Raw genomic sequence first — 20,959 nt, 5'->3', positions numbered from 1 at the left:
TTCCTGTCGTTCTTATCTGGCCATCGATTGTGTAATGTTCATTTAGAAATTCATGAGTACCGTCATAATTGTTTCAAATTACAATAAAATTTTCTTTATTACTTCACTTTAAGAAATGTACAAAATTTATTATTTAAGTCGAAGAACTCCTCGGCAGCCACGCCATCTTCACTGCCGCTCCGATCCACCATATCCAAATTAGGATCTACATTCTCCTGTGCTGCCGCCAGTTTACGCGCTGCTTGTCGCTTCTTCTTCAATACTTTCTTACTTACTACCTGCGTCGTTGATTGTACAACCGGCCGTTTCCAATGTGGCACAAACTCATCGCACCATAGCCAGAGGTATTCATAGAAATCGTACATCATTTGTGAATCGTGAAAAATGAAATTCCGCACATGATAAATAATGTCGGCGCGTGACTTTAGCAAATCATAAATATTGTAAATGAAGACGCCACAGAACAGTTGACCCATTTTTGGTGGTTCGTAGGGCAGGTCGAGCAGTCCATTGAGACCATACAATTGGAAGACAATCGATTGAAATTCGGCGAATGCATGCAAAATTGTTGTTGAATATGTATCGTATTTTCTTTTAAAAATATCCTGCATATGAAAATGTTTGAGCAGATTGTCCATAACGAGATAGCAATCGGATTTCGGTATAAACTCATTACGTTCTGGTATAGAAATCGACAATAGATCTTCTCTAATCGTTCGCGTTTTGCCTTTTAGCGCATCTGTGTCCCGCACAATTCTTTCCTTTTTCACGATTTTACCAAAACGTTTTTGAAATTCTCGAATATCACGTTCGGCCGGTATTTTTGAGTCGATTGTGCGCAGTACAACCACGCAAATAAGCAACGCATGAAGATGCACAATATCACAATTTTGTGATTTATGCAACCAATAAACGATCGCTAGGAAATACACCTGCAAGTCTTTTGGTAGTAGCTGGACTTTTTCAAATAACTTGTCGGCGTCTAAGTAAGGCATTTTATCTCTGAACACATTCCGAAAGAGCAGTGGATCGGGATTTTCGGGAGTAAATTCAAATTTAGTTTCACTTATCATGGCATAGCGCGTATACTGTATATCTGTAACTCTAGGTCTGCGTGCCATATATGTAAATTCAATAGGCAGTGGTTCACCATTATCATCCAGCTGGGGTTCGGTATCCTCCTCGCTTACGCTGTTTAAAAGCGTAAAATTATAGATCAATATTGGCAATGCAATTTCATTGCAATCATTATATGGGAAATGTTCAATTTGTGGGTTGTTCATGTATTTGCGGAGGTGTACAAGATCCACAAAGTATCGTGGCAAATGCGCGGGATAGAGTTTCTGCAGGAACCAGTTGGGAAATTGTGATGTTTTGTCACTACTTTCATCGTCGTCACTATCGAGTTCATTATCTTCTTCAGTAGCATTATTGTCATCTTTTGACTTGTCGTCTTTATTCTCTTCATCTTCAAGATCGGTGTTCTCTTCACTGTCAGTTACATCTCCACTGTCTTCCTCTTCGATTATCTCATCGCCTGCTGTGCTGCTGTTTTCGGTATCATCGACGTCGTCTACATCATCTTCATCAACTTCAATTTCTTCGCTTTTTTCCTCATTAGCATCCTCGAGTTGATTTGGCGGGTACCTTTGAAATGCGTTTTCGTATTTATTGACAAAAAAATCATACGAATGACATTTTTCATTAGAATAGCCACTGATGGCAGTGTTCACTTGTTGCAACAGCGACTCTCGTTCTAACTGCAAAAAATTATGTTCATGCTTAGATATTTATTTTATTTTTGTAAATATGTAACTTGCCTTGCGTAAACGGCTTAAAATTTTCCTTAGTGCCGACTCTACAGTCTCATCCTTCAACCACTGCAATATTACTTGAATTCTTTTTTGTTGTCGTTGTACCTTGCGACTACGTCCAATTTTCCCCATACCAGCGGCAAAGAAGTTTTTAAAACTAGAACGCGCTATATAATCGTTGCCCAGTAGAGCGGCGAAAAGTGGCAGTTTTTCTTTACAAAGCGAGCGTCGCGCTATTAAATGCTCAATGCGGTATATGCAACAATCCAAGAACTTGTAGGTTTGGCCCTTTTTCGGTGCACGTCTTTCCACATTGTTGACTTGTATGTCGCCCACAATGCGGTTTGCTTTTGTAAGTTTTTCCACACGTTTGGCTTCGTTTTTGCGCAACTTACGCTCGGGTAAAATTTTCTCCTTTTTCTCAACCACACGCTTGGTGTGCGCTTTAACAGTCAATGTAATAAGTGGGATATATTGAACGTTGTATATATAGAAGTCGGAGTCATAAGTAAGCACAGGGCAGCCTAACTTTCGACTAAGCGTTGCCAGTTCATCATCGGCTTCGAATATGCAGCGCATCACGGGCACACCGCAGTCACGAGCTGCATCCACAAATACTTCCTTCATTAATAGAGGAAAAACAGCCCCTGAACCACAAGGATTGATACGTTTGATGACCGCAATTTTGCCTCTCAGCCGTTTGCCAGCTGTGCGCAGTTTACGCCTTTCATAGCCGCCATCCATTAGTACATAAGGTTCGATGTTGCATTCGGCAAGGACTTGAAAGAATTCCACGATTGCACGATAGAAATCATCATAGTCTCCACCGAAGGCAGAACAAGTGCCAGAAACATCTCTGTAGAAGTTGCAAGATAAACTATCACCATCGATGACTAGATTACAGTCGTGCAGTTCGTATGGCAACAAATACTGCTCCGCATAACGTGCTATATAGCCGGTGAGTCCGCGCACACCCATTTAAGTTTTATTTACGATTATTTATAAACACTTTTTCACAAATATGCGGTTTGTTTTGATTAAAAAAATTGCTAGACATGTGTTTCTCACATAATCGAGCTATTCACGGTAAACAGAACAGATTTGTTTACTAGTGGTGAATACAGATGGTGGACTATTTTCAATACTGTGATGCCACCTGACAAATGAAGAGTATTGGTCAATTATTCAAATTTAAAATTATGAATAAAGAGTGTGAATCAAATTTCTGCTAAGCGAGTGTTTTCTGAAAAAATTACTTTTAAGTTAGCCTTTAAGTTGCCACTTACACTAAACTTTTGGGTGTTTGGTCGAGCTGCTCCTTTTATTTGAGGTGAGTGTCTTTATTTTTCTACTAATGAGGATACAGTTTTATACCGCTTCCGCATGGCAGACGATTTTTTATATAATATGGGTATAATATGGGTCGATGATATAGAAAGGCCAAGTTGTTTACTGCATCGCATTCGAGATGCCAGTAAGCATTCTGAGTTTGTCATTAAGAATCTTTTTAACGTGATACAATACCCGCCTTGACTGGCTAAGAAAAAACTGTGTTGCTCCTTTGTTAATTCTGGTATGGGTTTTGTTAAAAATAATCAAGTATTTGTGAAGAGCTAACTTTTTGACATCTGCACTCTATGTTTACATCGTACCAATGACTTCCAGCTAAGAAGCCTTTTGGAATAAGTTTGCCGGAGCAATTAGGTATTCTCGAAAAAATGGATCATCGTATACAGGATAGGAAAACGTTTTTGGAAAACTCCTTATTGTTCTTTCAAAAAGGCATTTTGTTAATGACCGAGTCGCTTAAAGGACTCATATATCCAGAAAACATAATACTTTTTTACGACAGCTGAGTTCAGAAAAATTTAAACCAAATACCTAAAAACATCGAGAGCGTATGATATCTGTACAACTTATTACAATAAAGCAAGACAAACATTTTGAATTTAGATATAAAAGAGTTATTTTTTAAAAGCCGAATGTATTTTCGAATAAAGCCGGCGGCTGCGGGAAGTTTTAAAATCAATCTATTCGCGGCGAAGGTCGCCTACATTAAGAAAATGTATCTGTTCATTTTTACAATTTATCGGAGTAACTATTAAGCATTTTATTGAAGATATCTTTACTAACCTCTTCTTGCCTGCTTTCGTATTTTCTACTTTTTCCTTCTGAGGATTGTTTTCTAATTTATATAAAAATAATCTAAAAATGGAATTGCACACCAGAAGTTTTCATTATAATATATAATTCTTAACATAAAATTATTGAAATGGATTTTTTTTTTGCTAACTCAATTGAATTGAATCTCTGCAAATGGCTGTGCAGTTCATACCGACCAGAGGGAGTGTCAGCAAACATTCTCCGCTTGTCCTTAAGGATTTCAAATTTTCACTGTCAGTTAGAGTTGAATTATTACTTTTTTACTATCTTATGGCCTTCCAATATTGAACGCGAAATTGCTGGAATTTCGGCCGATTTATGCAAAAGAGTGGTCGAAAGTTGGGTTCAACGATTGGACTTCGTAAAACGTGCACGCGGTGGTCATGCAAAAGAAATCGAATTTCATACTTAAATGTATATGTTCAAACTCGATAATAAAAAAAAAATGAGTTAAAAAAGTCAAACCGTTTGTGTTTTATTCAAAAAAAAAAGTTGAAGCGCTCTTACTGAAAAACGCTTTATGTTGTTCGAATGAAATAAACAAATATCTATAGATTGGGGATTAAGCTCGAAAATAGAGACAATGTGAATATTATAACAAATCATTATTTATTTCGGCATTAGTAGAGTACCCATAAAGTTTCGTAGAAGAAAGTTTCATCAAAATGCCTACTGACTAGCGACAGGTACCCAATATTTCATTGGCCTTATGAGTTTGCAACAAAGTGTCTGGTAGTCAAGTATCCAATTTACTACACAAATTCCTCAATTAGTTAATCCTCCACGATCTTTTGTCCAATTGGATTTCTTCCAAGTGGTAAACCGCTGAACGGGTGAAATACACAATGAATGTAGAAGAAGAAGAAGAAGAAGAAGGAAAATAATTGGTTGAAGTGCAAGTGCACGGTGGATGATTTATATTTTTCGCAGTGTGCTTTAGAATATAGTGTAATATACACGTACTTTCTTTCCAACGCTTTGTTCATTTCTTTTCGACGCTTTCTTGTGTTACCAAGAAGCTAATACTACCGAATTGGGGAAAAATTCGAATTGCCGATTTGCAATTGTTAAGTAGAAAGAAAATAAAATTGCATACAATTTATAAAAATCAAGTAAAGAAGTGACGAATACTCGCTATAAGTAAAATTACTCGCAGCAATAAAAATCATAGGAATTGTAGAAAAGTGCCTTTTGTGTGTGCGCGACCATTAAATGAAGAATCGTTGCTGGTGGAAGTGAGCAGCAAAAACAGAAAAACGTATGAAAAAGAGGTGAATGGTGCAAATATACCTTAAAGGAACGAGTGCAAAATTAACCATAAAATGATTATGATGCGTTTTTTCCTTAACTTGTATTGGTAAATGTTAAAAGAGTTTTGATTTCTTTCCATACAAATACGTTAAAGATTTGTGTACGTAAATAAATCGGCGCGAACTCAAAGCGAATGCTATACGCTCGCAAATATTCTCAGAATTGGACGTTACTGAAGATTTCCTAAACTACCAAGATTGTATTAATTGCTTCATAGACTACTTTATTCATACATTCGTGATTTTTTTCGATTAAAACTACATCGTTTGATATCCTCTACACTCCACTATTGCTTCATATTTCTACAATTTATATCAACTACCATCGTCGTAGCAGCAGCAGCAGCAGCACCGCAGTCACTGTAGTTGGCATTGTCATGAACGTTGACGGCGACGTCGTAGCGTTAGTTACCGTGAACGATTTTGTGCGTTTCTCTTGTGTGGTTCATTCATATGCAGACGCAGCAGAGAACGTTAAATATATTTAATGTTCTCTGGACGCAGACGGTAAAAAGGAAGGAAAAGAAAGAAGCGTGAAAGCAGCATTGAACTAAAAAAACCAACAAATATTAAAGAAAAACAGAAAGAAATTTTCATTTTGTGCTTTGCATTGTTTTTCTTTAATGGGCGCAGCAAGTAAACGCACACAACCACCACCAATGCAAACAGCTAGCGGCACTGGAGCAACCGAGATAGAAACACCAAAAAAAAGCTGAACTCGCTTTAGGACGAGTAGTGTATTGCTTTTGGCCATCTATTGGAACATAGACGTGTGTGTGTGCAATTGGTTTTTGTTATTGTTGATTGTTGGTTGTTGGTTTTTACTTCTGTTGGTGTTTCGTACAATTGCTCTGCCTGATAGCAGTGCAGAGTGGCGCCGAAGCATTGACCGCATACTCGGTATCTCCACTTATACCTACATATATACATACATGCATATGTGCATATCGTACTCTCCTTCACGTATAAAGCAGTAAAAACGACCAAGAATTGCAAGCAACCAAGTAAGCAGTGAACAAGAAATTCGCAAACTTAACGCAACCAAAAATTGTGGAAACATTTAAAAATTCGTATATTTTTGCAAAAATACAATTCGTAAATTGTGTGAAAAATTTGTGTTTTGTGTATATAAAAATTCTTTTGTTGTATGAAGAAGTGAAGTGAAGAAAAGTGAGCGCAGAAATATCACCTCATCGCATCCGTCAAACGATTGAAACAACAACATCAACAGCGCAAACGGGAGCAACAATTAAAATACATACAGTGAAAATTTTGCTCCAATAAAAAACAAAAGCAATAGCAAAGTAAACGCGTACTCGCGAACAGTTCACAATCGCATTTACCTTCGCTCATTTGGTTCGTGGTATTCGTTGTGTTATCCATCGTCGTCATAGTCGTGGTTGTCGTTGCTGCGGGTGTTTGTTGCTAATGTGCCTTTTTGCCAATTTTGTTGTTATTGTGGCCACATTTCGTACAGATTTTCCATTTTTCGTTGATTTTGAGTGGAAAGTGTTATTGGCGTGTTTTGGCAACTGCGCTGTCAAACAACGAGTTCAGTTTCGACGCTGCGAGAAACGTAGCCTTCGACATTGCCATCGCAATCGCCGGCTAAGCAACTAACCATTATCCGTGCAGCCTTATTTTTGCATTCGTACACATTTTGCCCCGTATAGCCCCCCTTCCGCTCAAGCAATTGCGCTATTATATACAATTACTCGTCGCGTTTTCACGCTGTTCTCTATCAAAAGTTTCGCGCATTTGACATTTGCCGATTTGACGCATCGCCACATTCCTGCGGTTATACAGTGTTTGTTGAGTAGCGCAGTGTGCAGTTCCAGTGCAAAGTGCCAACCAGTTAGACAGCTAGTCAGGTGTAGAAAAGGATTTTTCAACAGTTGCGCCAGTTGGAATGCCGGTGGCCTAATTGGACGTTGGATTATATCTTGCCTTATATTCCTTTCTTTTCTGTACAAAAACGCGTGTGTTCAGCCAAACGTAAGAAGTAATAATAAAAAAAAAAAAAACAAAGGTAGCAGTGAACTTTTGTTGTGGAGCAACATTTTTGTGGATTAATGAAATAATTAAAGAAGCGTTAAAGGTGAGTGCGAATTTTTATAACTAAATATTTATTTGTTCAAATTTCCCTAATTTTAATGTCAGAAATGGTCGAAGATTAATTAAAGATTTTTTGCTTTACAACCCTTATGCCCGGTTTCACTAATCGCATTTCAAATTTACCAGGTTGTTGAAATTTGTTGTTGTGCGATTTCAGTGCGAAACTTTGTCATTTTAAATTGTAACAGTCTGATAAATTTCAAATTGATTGGTGAAACTAAGCATTAATTTGTCCAGAGTCAGATTTAGAGCCTGTAAAGCTCTCAACTCAAAATTAGACAATTTGTTGGACCATAATAAACATCTTATTGAATTCTTAAAAAAGAAAGATACTCTCCAATAAAAGGTACTTTCTAAAATGTCTGCTTTTTTCACTTTGATCGGTGGGAACTTGATTTTTTAAATTATTTGTTCTACCTACTTAGTTATTTCTTGTAAGGTGTCACTGGAGTTGGAGTAAGCGTCTTGTATCTATTCCAAGTGCACAACATAACCTACTTTTCTAAATGTTGCTCATGATTTTTCTTCCTATAATGAAGAAGTAGTTGCTGCAGTTGTGGAAATATTCCCCGCAATCTCTTGGAGAATGCTACTGGAGTGGCATTCCTTCATCGGGCATAAATTCGGCACGCTCCGGTGGAATGCACCTTACTGTAGTGGGAATCAAATAATTTCTACTTCTTTGCTATCAGCTTTATCTTATCCCAGTCTTCCAAAAATTTCCAATTCCTGTTAGGAACATTTTCAAATGCATTTTGGCGAACAAAAAAATCCTAATTATTTTCCTAGAATTGTTTTACATTGAAGGCACACATCCGCAGGATTTTATTGTTTGTATTCGCATTTAGTTAGTTGAATGCCACAGTAGGTGGCTAGACTACAGAACGGAGTTGCTTGAAAGAAGCAAGTTATTGTGTTATTGTGCGAGCAAAAAAATACAAATTAACCACCCGCTAAGTTTAATCAGCAAACAATTTTCATAATTTTCAATTGAAAAAATGACTTGGCATAAAATTGCAGGAAAATGAATAATTTATATTAAGTGTGCAGAAAATTGCTATAATTTTCACAGCGTCTTTAAAATGAAAAGCAAATTTATAGAAGACAAGCAAGTGAAATAAATGAATGAACATTTTTCATTTCATGAAGTTAAACAGAAAGTTAAGTGCTATACAAATACGAGAAAGGAGAAATTAAGTGATAGAATAATGGGAATATTAAAAAAATGCTGAAAACATTTAAATTTTCTGGGTATTCAACTCTTTTAGATGCTTGAATGTATTGAAAATTTTTGAAATTTTTAATTTGAGAAGTTGCGATTATTCATTTATATAATATTTTATTTGTTCATGTGAACCAGTTATTCGGTTTTGTTTTAATTTTGTTGAAAGCGGGGGTCACGATTGCATTGTATCGTTACCACGAAAGTCGGTTCTAAGTAACCGGAACGACCCGGATTTATATCCGGCCAAGGACTGTCACTTCAGCAGCATTCCTCGCATATGCACGGGGAATGTTTATGCTGCTACAACAACAACAACAACTGCAGTTTATTCACTTGTATAAAATTTGGTTCACAATACTACATTTTTTCAACTTATTAAATAAAAGGGTTTTTGTGTGTACCATTTTTCTCATTCCTTTCTATCTCTAGTCATTTAAAACCAACTGTCGTCCAATATCAGTCACAATCACAACAACAACAACAATGTATCGCTTGTTTGTGGACTGCCCGCTTAACGACAGCTACTCCCCAGTATACCCCAAAAGTTTATGGACAATATTTTTATGCACCTACAACCATAAAATCATTTCTATTTTACTTTTGCGCAGAAAATTTTTGAAATATTCATAGTCAACCATAGGTAATCGCTTATTTCAATAAATTTTAAATTAATTTCTATTGCGTTTTTGGCAGTTTTTATATTTGCTTCATGCAAAGTGTTCCACTTGCCAACTTGTGCTGCAGCAAATTGAGGACAAAAGTTCACTGGAATTCGTGCCCTGGTGCTTTGGTGCCTTTTCGGTTATTTCTATTGACTTTTTTTCTTTGTGCAATAAAGTTTTGTGCATATATTTTATGCATATATTTTAGGAATTTTATTTTATTGAGCTGCTATTCAAACGCAAATGGAATGCAATTTAATATGGTCCTTTTAATAGCCATTTTTTGGCACAATTTTTTCTGCATTTTTAGCACACAAGCGCTTTTACATACTTACAATCTACATTTCCCTTTTCAATACATATTTGTTATTGCCTCTAGTGTATCAATTCATTTTTCGCGAAGATTTTTGATATACTCCTCACTTTCGTTAGAGGGGCATGAGTGTACGAGTATAGGTGAATAATTGGCCGCCAGCTCTTTTAGGTGTTGTAAAAAGTACATAGCGGTATTTAGAATATCTCATTAGAAGGAGATGTATTTATTATTATTTCGGAAGGTATAGTAAATTCCGCCGTAGCCGAATGGGTTGGTGCGTGATTATCATTCGGAATTCACAGAGAGGTCGTTGGTTCGAATCTCGGTGAAAGCAAAATTAATGAAAACATTTTTCTAATAGCGGTCGTCCCTCGGCAGGCAATGGCAAACCTCCGAGTGTATTTCTGCCATGAAAAAGCTCCTCATAAAAATAGGTATCTGCCGTTCGGAGTCGGCTTGAAACTGTGGGTCCCTAAATTTGTAACAACAACAAAACGCAAGCCACAAATAGGAGAAGGAGCTCGGCCAAACAACTAACAGAAGTGTACGCGCCAATTATTTATTTATTTTTTTTTTTATAGTAAATTGAAAACTTTAAAGCTCGTTTCTAGGTATAGTTTTTTTTTTGGTGGAAATACGACTTCCTTTCAGCAAACGCGCGATGTGTTTGTAGATACATGACTTCTAGAAAAAAGAATTAAATACATTAGTATTATTAGTATTTATTTCGAATGGAATCTCGCTCACGTCAGTAACATTTTTTAACACTTTTATGCCATAAAGAAGCAATTTTGTTTACCTTATTAATTTAAATCCATTGAATAAATGTGTGATATATATATATATTTTTTTCGAACATTTTAATTATGCTAAATTCCAATGGATTGAAGTTCATTCTTAAACATATGTACATGCCTACAGTGTCGGCAAAAAAAAAAGCAATCGGCGCTACACTATATCACCCGTAAACTTAATTATCACATGAAAAAGATAGGTGCGATAGAGACCGAAACTTGTAGACTCTGCAAAGAGGCACAAGAAACGGCAGTACATGTTTTATGCAGCTACCCAGCAGTGGCACGACTAAATTACCTGGGAAATGGGGCTATAGATCCTAACCTCCTGGTAGGAAATAAGCCTACAGCAGTTTTCGGATTTATTAACAGCCTAAAACTGTTTGAGCAGGCTACATGGCTGCACAATTGATCTGTACAGGTCGCAGTGCACACACTCCAAATCATAATAATAATAAATATAAGGCAATAATACCATGTCAAAACATATGTTGACTAGACCGGAGTGAAATACGTAAATTTTTTCAAATCATATCGTAATAGCAGGGAAAAGTTGCTACATATCAATACAAATTCAGGAAAAAAAAGAAATTTCAAATTGGTTAATATCTTCCGTTCGCGCATTGCATTTAAAATTTACAAATTTTATCCCAAATCTAGCTGATTTACGAAAACTTGTAGAAGTTGTAAATGATTAAAGATCGAGCTCCCTTTTTATACATAGCACTTTCAGCATTGAGTAGTAGATTTTTAATTTACTAATCTATCCATTTCTGTGGTTCTGAGCGATTAACTTTTACCAATTTTACACCAAATCTACTAAGGAAGCCTATGCCAAATGAGGCTTGCGTGAAAGCGGCTTACGGCTACTACAACACGTCTGTGCTTTAGATCGTCTTCCACTTGGTTACTTGTATTCCATCGTCTTTCTTTTCATTTTGCTTTTGATTCTGGCATACCGATAAACGAAGTGCACGGAAGAGCTAGTACTCTCTGGTCATTACCAGTTCTGCTTTCACTCTTGTCGAACAGCGCTGTTTGGTCAAAAAAAATTCTATTCGATGTTCTTTTGAATTACATAGTTTACACAATTACTTAACATTAAATCTCTTCAAACATTTTATTCATGTCTCTTACTCGTAAGGACATACACTGCCCATTTTTTGGTGCACCTAAACCACTGCTGTCATCGGTCCTTCCCACTAATACCGACATTATACAATGTTGGCAAGAAGTGAGGTACAAAATGTCAGTAGAATCTTCTGCTGCCAGTTCTGGTCAGAAGTTAAGCTTCACAGTTGTAGCAGATACTGTAGCTCATCAGACTGAGTCCCTTTATTCCAAGGCTTCGATTCCAATAGTTTCCCACACAAGAGTTGTACAAAAGATTAAACATCTACATGATCGATACTACACTCTTCGTAAATCTTATTCAAGGGACAAAGACACACCTGAGAAATAAAAGAAGTACAATGATTTTATTGAACAATCTTCAAGTACATTATTTGACATTTCGTCCTGCAAGTGCGAGATGACACTCAATTGCTTTTGTCAAAGAAGCTTTGACAAGTGTATTTGTCCCAGGCCGGTAACTATCAACTGCACATGCCCTAAAGATAGAAAGATACCGCCATTAGAAATCAAATTTCTATATGCTCAAAGATATCTCGGACAAGGAAAGATTGGGACAGTAGATACCAAAGAAACTCAAAAGCTTACATTAAAATTGCAGAGAAAAGCTCGTCACTTAAGTCAGACCTACTTACCTGGACCTTCTTGTAGTAGTATTGATTCTGAAACAGAGATAACTCCTGAAGTTGACAATGATAAGAATGATCCCGATTTTCAGACCCCACGCTCTATTTCCTCTCAGTCAGCAAGTTCAAAAAATGCACAGATGCGCTTATCACTTCCAGCAACTGCCTTAACAAGTGATCGTTTTGGAGTATCTGATAGAGCAGCAGCAGCTATTGTGTCTAGTGCATTTAAAGACGTTGGTCTTATAACGGACAAAGATACTTCTTTTGTTGTTGATCGAAGCAAAATGAGAAGAGAAAAAGAAAAATGTAGACTAAAACTTATCGAAGCGGGGAATGCAATAGAGCAATTAAACGATCCGATGTGTGTGTATTTTGATGGCAGGATGGATGACACTTTAGTTTTAGTTGAAAAAGGAAACAAACGTTATCAATCTATAAAAAAAGAAGAGCACATTTCAGTAATAGCAGAACCAGGCTCAAAGTACCTTTGTCATTTAGTACCTACTTCAAAAAGTGGAAAGGACACAGCATACAGCATTGTAAATTATTTTCAAGAAAATGGTATAAATCAATCTAATGTTGTAGTGATTGGATGTGATGGTACGTCAACAAATACTAGGTGGAAGAATGGTGCAATAAAATTCATTGAAACGCGTTTAAAAAGACCAGTACAATGGGCTATCTGTCTCCTCCATTTTAATGAATTACCTCTGAGGCATCTAGTTGAAATACTTGATGGTAAAACAACAGGTCCTCAGTCTTTCAGTGGGCTTCTTGGCAAACAGCTGGCTAAATGTGAATCTTTGTCCATCGTTGCTTTTCAGAGGATCGAATGCTCTCTTCCACGAACACTTGACGCAATAAGCTTAAGTAAAGATCAGAAATACTTACATGACATTGCCATTGCTATTGATGCTGGTTTTTGCTCCCCAGATCTAGCAAATCGAGATCCGGGACCAATATCACACTCTCGTTGGTTGACAATTGCAAACAGGTTCCTACGATTATACATTTCTTTGCAGGAGCCACCTAAAAATCTCATTCAAATTGTAAAATACATTTTGACTGTATACGCACCTCTATGGTTCGAAATCAAAACAAATTCGTCAATAGTTGACGGACCTAAACATATTTTAGAATGTATTAAAAAATGTAGAATCTTATCTTCAGAAGTCCAGGCAGTAGTTCATAAGGTTATTCAAACAAATTCCTTTTTTGCCCATCCAGAAAACATTCTTCTCTCGATGGTGGTAGATGACAGAGAGCATGTCCGCGTTCTTGGATTGAGGCGAGTTCTGAAAATAAAAGAAATCCCTTCAAAAGACAAAAATATTAGAAACTTTTTGGTTCCTAAACTGAACTTTGAAGCAAATGAATATTTTGAGTTAATTAATTGGTCTGAAATGAAACTTACCTGCCCCCCAATTTTAGACAGCCTTTCTTCTGAAGATATCTTGCAATTAATTTCTGATAAAGAAAAACCTAAATTAACCATAGATTTAACAAATATTCCATGCCATACGCAAGCTGTGGAGCGTTGCGTAAAACTAGTAACTCAAGCGTCCTCAAAAGTGTATGGGAACGAGAGACGTGATGGGTTTATAAGAGCAGCACTCACTTCTCGTACAGTTATGCCTCAATTTGACACTAAAGCAGACTTTGCCACTCCCGAATAAATAATTTTTCATCTTTGGTTGGTTGGTTGGGAAGGGAGTGGGTGGAACTCGTAGTACAGTCACCTTCACGCGGTGAGTTCTGAGTCGTCCAAAAAGGGCGGGCCAAGAGCTGTACAAAACTTCTTTAAGATAGTGTGGTTAGTGGGCGCGCTAAGAGGGGAATAATTTATTCTACTTATATACTCAAGAAGACTTATACAAAAATTAAAATACAGAAACTAACCACCCGCAATTACGTTAATTTATACAAAAAATGACATTTTCCACTTCGTTTTTCTTTTCAAACTATACCTGATGTTGTAATAGTCTACAAAAAATGAACTTTATCTAACATCATTTCCACCTCTTACAATTTTTCGAATATTTGTTCAATTTATTATAAAATTTGTAAATTTTAAATGCAATGCGCGAACGGAAGATATTAACCGATTTGAAATTTCTTTTTTTTCCTGAATTTGTATTGATATGTAGCAACTTTTCCCTGCTATTACGATATGATTTGAAAAAATTTACGTATTTCACTCCGGTCTAATGTTGACACTCCTAAGCAATCGCAAATATTGAAAAAAAATCAGTTTTTTATTTTCAGTACCATTTCCATATGGATATATGTATGCAAGATATGCATCTATAAAAATATAATTACATATATAATACATACATACATACATATATGTATATCGAGACTGTTTAATTTTTTAACAGAAAAGAAAATTATTAACACGAAAATAATAAATAAATAAATTTTTATAAAACAAAAAACAATGTTTACTTGAAATTTTAACAAAAAAAATTTTAACAAAAAAAAAATAATTTTACAAAAAAAAAACATTCTACCAAAAAGTGTAAAATTTTCCAAATCGATAAATAAATTTGGATACTTTTCATGATGTATGTTCTTATTTGCATCTATTTTGAAGAATAAAACGTGTCTAAACCGGTGGGTGGTAGAACAGTTTACACGAGCCAAAGCTGGCAGTTTTTATGGTACTATTTTTTACCGCAACTGCACGTGTCATATGTGTGTATGTATGTATTTAAAAGTATTATAATTGGCTAAGATTTGTATTATTTAGATGCAAATGCGAAATTCTATTACATACAAACAAATCGCTTGAGTTCAGGAAACTTTTCCAAATCTTATTGATATTTTCAAGATCTTGAGATATCGTACTTCTTTTTTTGATTGACGCAAAAACCGCTTTTGTGAATTTGACTGAATTTTACCGAGTACTAATCGGCGCGAGTTGGACACACCCAAATGAAGCAAAGTCTCACTCAACTTTTTAACGCAAAGGAGGCCTTCATCTTCCTCTGCTCCCAGTAACAAGGGTCTTTATTCGTCAAAGTGCAAAAGTTCACACATTTTCTGTAGAATCTTTCTCTCGAACACCCCAAGTGCAGCCTCATCGGATTTTGTCATCGTCCAAGCTTCTGAGCCATGTAATGGACGTAATGAACGGACATAACGGGAGACTACTTAAGTTGGATTTTTGGTCTTTGGCCACGTTATCGCTATTCAGACGACAGTCCCGTCGTCAACGATTTGGGGGTATCGAGGTTGCTGTTGTTGCTGCTGGAGTGACGGTCCTTGGCTGGTAATAAATCCGGGCCATTCCGGTAACTTAGATCTGACCTTCTTTGTGACATCCACTGCTGTCACCATTCAGTGAATGTGAGAAGTGCTCCCTCCATAAATGAAGTATGCTCTGGATGACAGTCACCAGGCCCGTCGTCTTTGAATACTCAAGAAAAATCCTTGCTCTTGAAATCTTCTGTAAGTCGCCGCACCATTTGGTAAAATTTTCGTGCTTCTATCTTCGCATTCACTTAATTCGGTTTCGCGTTTCTTATTTCGGATGAAACGTATTTCGTCTTTCTGAACTTCTGGTAGTGATTCGACACGGCTTGCATTGCGCCGGATCCTAAGCCAAGCGCACAACTCTACTCTGTGCGATTTAAATTTCGTATTTATAAAGCGAATCGCTTACTCCAAGACACTTTGCCCGCTTGCAGCCGCATCTCTTGGTGGACAGACGCTGATTACTTTAATGGACTCGTAAAACGAATGCATCGAAGTGGCACCACTAATCTAGAATTACACTCGGAGGTTTGCCATTGCCTGCTGCTATTAAAAGAAACTTGTTCTATCATTTGGCTGTTTCATGCACGGAGATTCGAACCTACGCACTGCCGAATGGTAGTCAAGCACCAAGACTTTCAGCTACAACGGTCACTATACCGCAATGCAATAGAATTGAACTAAAAATTTAATGGGCTTCATCCAATTTTTTTTTAGTTATTTAACAACTTTTAAATTTTGTACAAATTTGGATTATTACGGTATTTATTGTAGAGTGAACCAGATTTTTATAAAAAAAAAATGAAATTAAAAAAATAAATAGTCAAGATTTGTGGTGCCTTTATACTGAATTCGGGATGTATTAAAAATTTGAAAGTTTTAGCCATGTTGGCTCCAGTGGTTAAACCCACTTAGTTGTTCCAGCAAAGTGAATGTTCTAATTAAAATAACAGTTCGCTGTCATTAAAGGCGGATTTTTGGTTTTTTTTTCAAACTAGTAATTTTTATTGCTCATTCTCTACCAACTCGTAAACGATGCATTATTTACAAATTCTCTCATTTCTCAATACAGATTATAATTTGTGCAGTTGAACAGTTCTGTGGAATTCCACTTTACATTACAACAACACATGTGTATACAAACACACCTGCTTTGTTGTTGTTGTTGATGTATTAACGACAGCTGTAAATCGAAAGGCAAAAGCATATAGACCGACGGACAGACAGACAGACAGACAAACGGGCAGATTACCAGCAACAAAAGCAATCTCATCCACTACGAGCCCATTGGCTGTGGTTGATTTGCAGAGCGTACACAGCGCACGTAGGCCGGGGCAGACGGGGCAGAATCACAGTAGAAATCTCAGTGTAAAAACTAAGTTAAATGCCAGCCCAACACTTCCAACCAGCCAGTGCCCGGGTGCATGTGCACTATTGAGCTAGAGTCTGTTGAGTAATAAGAAGTATGCGCTTACCCACACATGCTCATATGCATTTATGCCCGCATGGCTGTGAGTGTGTGTGTATCATACCTATAGGTATCAGTGGCGTTGGCAAACACGTTTCAAGACACCACACACTTGTGCGAACACAGATAAACAACAACAAATATAAAAACAGCTAGGAATACCACTACTTGCGCACATACGGATATGTTTCTGTTTGAGCATGTGTGCGTGCGTGTGTGTGGCAATCTTCAACGCAGCACAGATGCTGTAGCCAGAAGTCGGTTGCTGCTGCTGCTGCTGTTGTTGCCACTGACGCCTTTGGCATTCATTCATCCCTATGCACACACACGCACGCATACATACTTAGTTCCCTTTTCAGTGTCCATTCTTGGTTGGCTACTTCACATTAAGATCAGCTCTGCTCTAGCTTGATTTTTTTCTCTCGACTTTTTGGGTTTTTTGAAGTTTTTTCCTTAACATCATGACTAGCAGCTGATCCCAACAGCATGTATTTTTGTTTATACTTCTGTTTGTATGCGCGTACATATACATACACATACCTACACACATGTTTATGTGCACAAAGTGATCTTTAAGCCTCAACAATTCCATGCGTACTGTGTTGTTGCTGTAAAAAAAGCAAATAAAAATTTATTTTTCCCACTTCATAACGCGCACATGAAAATCCAAACTGACAGATGACAGTTTTGTGCTTTTGTTGTTTTTTCGATACGAAAAAAAATTCTCAAGCCAAGTCTCATTTCTTGTGGTACTCCATATACAAACTTTTTTCCCTCTTACAGTTTACCTTTTTCACTTACCTTTTTTCCGCTCTCCTCTCCTTTCCTAACACGCTTTTTCTTCCGTTTTCTCAGACGCCGATCTGCTTGAGATCACAGATCCCTGTATTGTCCAGACGACGGCAGTTGTTCTTCGCTGACATCTGATACTTTAGGGAACTATGCAACTTACATTAACATACACACATACATACATGCATATATTTACTTATATTGAAGTACTTAGCAATATATCTACATTTACATTTATGTACGTATGTGTGTATGTATATGTTTTTATTATTATGGCGCGCGCGTATCCACATTTATTGGATGTTTGGAATAGAAAAAGGAAGCCTTTAACCTAATACATATTTACATACATACACCCGCTGCTTCATATTTCCTTATTCGCTTCCTTTCAGCTCGAATTTTAGACAAGTGTGGCACACAATTAAATTTTTTTTATGGATTTTCGAAGTTTCCTTCTGAGCTGTTCATTGATGAGCGATCATATCTCATTTCCGAGTGTTGCATTGCTAAGGGTGCTTTGCATTTTTTGGTTATTTTTGAATTTTTTTGTTTTAGTCTTCATACCAATATTTCACATTCTCTGTAATTACTATAGATTTTGTAAGAAATGTTGAATTTTTGGTAGGGTTCCACAATGCGTTTATACCCCTGTGTTGACTATTATTTTAATTTTTATTTTATTTAATATTTTCTATTTTCTCCTTCATTTTATGCGCAAAATCAATTGGTTTTCACCGATTTTTGTGTTGTAAAAGAGTTTTGAAATATTTTCAACACTATCAAGAAAATGAACCTCAGCTCGTTAAGTTGCTAGGTTTTGTCTCTTTGGGCCTGTTTTGCACAATTCTTTTTTCTAGAAAAGTGTTTCTAAATTTATACTTCATCACGGAAATGAACCTCAGGTCGTCAAGCTTGCTGTTATTTCCTCTCTTCCAGTGTGCGTTGGCATTTTTGTTCCAAAAAAGTGTGACCACAACTGCTGAGGCGTGAACTGATGCGTTGCCATTCGACTTCCTCCATTCAAACGAATGCCAAACACAAAAAAGGTCCCATCTGGCTGAAACTTGGTGTGTGTTCTTCCAAGAGACTCTACTAACTAAACATAACCTTGCTACGCGCCAATAGTGCCATCTCTTAGACTTTGTATGGACGTTGCAAACGACTGTCGTATATAAGTTCGAAACTTGTGGCAGATATTTTTGCTAGTAAAAGTCCAAGCTTAGCCCTTTCATCAAGAACGCTAAAGCCAACTCTATGCATTACCTCTGAAGACATCTGGCTCACTTGAACTGTGACGAAACTGCTAATCTGAAAAATATTAGGGGCTAAAAAATATTTCGCTTGTTTGTTAATCTTTATCCAGAAAAGGATAACAGCTATTGATATTTTCCAAGCCCTCCGCGGAGGTTATTGGCAACCTGAAAATGATATAGAAGCTGATCCTTTTTTATAAAAATTGTTTAACAGAGATCCATTAAAGTATGACCGCGAAGCTCTCTTAAGAAGGTATTCTAGTTTCCAACCTCTTAAACGGCAAAACTAATTTTTTCGCCACTGCCCTCCCTACTCGCTCTTACTCGAAGAACAATTGGCCTTGTGTATAGTTTGCTTTTGCTTCCCAAGTGATAAGATTTAAGAAAGAATCAGACTTAAGCCTATCGTAAAAATTAAAAAAAGTAATAACAAAAAAAAAAAAAAATAAAAAAAAATATATAAAACAAAAAAAAAAAATATTAAAAAAATAAAAAACAAATAATAAAACAAAAAATAAATAAAACCTAAAAAGGAATTAAAGAAAAAGTTAAAAAAATAAATTAAGAATAAAATAATAAAAACTAACAAAAAATAAAATAGAGAAAAACTATACAAATTTAATATCGTTATTCCAAAAAAAAAAGTTCCAAAAATCCACACTGTATTTAAAGGTTGATGTTGAGAGGATTTCGGCAGCAGAAATAAATTTTTTTGTATCCTTCCAGAAACCATCGAAATAATTTTACATAAAAAAAGTGTTATTTCTTTATTTTTAAATTTTTTTTTTGGACGATAGGTTTAAGCCTGATTCCTCTAAAAGTCTTAACCATTTCAGAACTAAAAAAGAACCAAAGGTATAAAAAGAATTCAAGAGTTTTATATTTTGTTTTGTCCATTTTTACGACATTCGGAATGTCCTATGCTTCAGGAATTGTCCGGATTTATATCCTTCAGCACCTTTCCCTGTACATGTATTGGGAATTTTTGTGGCTATAACAATAACAAGAGTGGTTTTGATCAGAAAAGTTTTGCTGTATTTGCTAATTTCAGCATTTAATTTTGTGGGAAAGTTGCTCTTGTTTCAATCTGTTTCATTTAGTTTTTTATTTACCATTCATTGACTTTTGAAGCGATTTGCGATTTGCGCTTTTTGATTACTATTTCATTCATTGCGCTCAGTCCTGTGTAATTCTTAGTAGGTTCATGAAATAATTTTATTTACTTAATTAAACAATTAACAATATTTTCTTACAAACTGTGAGAAATTAAAAAAAAAGTAGTAGTTAAACTGCAAAAATTAGTGCATTGAATTTAAAATACTCAGGAATTTAAAACTGCAGTGAAAAATCGAGATTGATAGAATTCGAGATTGAGTTGAATTCATTAATAGTAATTCGAAATTTAATGCATTTTAATCAGATTCTCCCACCTTCAGGCAAGCGAATACTCAGTTGCAGAAATATCATACCCCTGAAATATTGCCAAAGTTAGCCGCACTGTAGGCTACCCACGAAGCTTATGATAGCCTATGAGTTGACTTGGCGTGCGCCTAAAAACCATATAGAGTTTATCCCTAATCGGTGCCTGTTAGTCCTCATAACTTATAATACAAAATTTATTAAATTATTATTCTTTATTTTTTCACTTTTTGAATCGCTGAGACACTTTAGTATGTCCGTTCTAAATATCAAACATTTCCGATACTTGTTGCTCTCGATGAATCACCACCGCAATCACATTCAATTAAGTTTCGTTTTAGTGGCTGACAGGACTGGCTGACGTGACTACGTATAATAATTGTGTGCGAAATTTGTAAGTGACATTTGCTTATGAATGAACTAATTTAAACACAACAATGGTTCCAGTTAGACAATATTTTGTCCGCTTTGCAATGAGTGAAAATCCAAGTGGGTTTCCTTTCGCAGACGTCAAGATGTGGGCAGTGCGACAGAATATGAATTAACTAAGACCGTCGTAGATGCATGTAATTTTATATTATAGATCAAATAGTGGAGCTGTAGAGATCAT

General features: G+C 36.2%; 2 protein-coding genes across 2 annotated transcripts in view; one reads left to right on the top strand and one right to left on the bottom strand.

Moving 5' to 3' along the window:
- Nucleotide 1: 1 nt before the first annotated feature.
- Nucleotides 2-2,885, bottom strand: LOC129248056 (protein asteroid). Its single transcript, XM_054887479.1, has 2 exons — nt 1,821-2,885; nt 2-1,760 (listed from the first exon to the last, which is right to left on the bottom strand). Exons 1-2 carry the CDS (start codon nt 2,790-2,792, stop codon nt 99-101), a joined length of 2,634 nt encoding a protein of 877 aa, XP_054743454.1. The 5' UTR covers nt 2,793-2,885; the 3' UTR covers nt 2-98.
- Nucleotides 2,886-4,900: 2,015 nt separating this feature from the next.
- LOC129246894 (protein Star) overlaps nt 4,901-20,959 on the top strand; it is a 107,180-nt gene continuing 91,121 nt past the window's right edge. Inside the window, exon 1 of the mRNA XM_054885608.1 lies at nt 4,901-7,385. The gene's annotated coding sequence lies outside the window, so the exon portion shown is untranslated. The remainder of the gene's footprint in view (nt 7,386-20,959) is intronic.

Source organism: Anastrepha obliqua, chromosome 5 (assembly GCF_027943255.1).
Source record: "Anastrepha obliqua isolate idAnaObli1 chromosome 5, idAnaObli1_1.0, whole genome shotgun sequence".
NCBI lineage: Eukaryota > Metazoa > Arthropoda > Insecta > Diptera > Tephritidae > Anastrepha > Anastrepha obliqua.
The sequence above is the reverse complement of the archived record's forward strand: the minus strand, read 5'-3'. Positions and strand labels throughout refer to the sequence as shown.

Coding starts and splice junctions, on each gene's coding strand:
- LOC129248056 (XM_054887479.1), bottom strand. CDS start 2,792: ATGGGTGTGCGCGGACTCACCGGCTATATAGCACGTTATGCGGAGCAG. Junction 1,761..1,820: donor TTTTAAGCCGTTTACGCAAG/GCAAGTTACATA, acceptor AATTTTTTGCAG/TTAGAACGAGAGTCGCTGTT.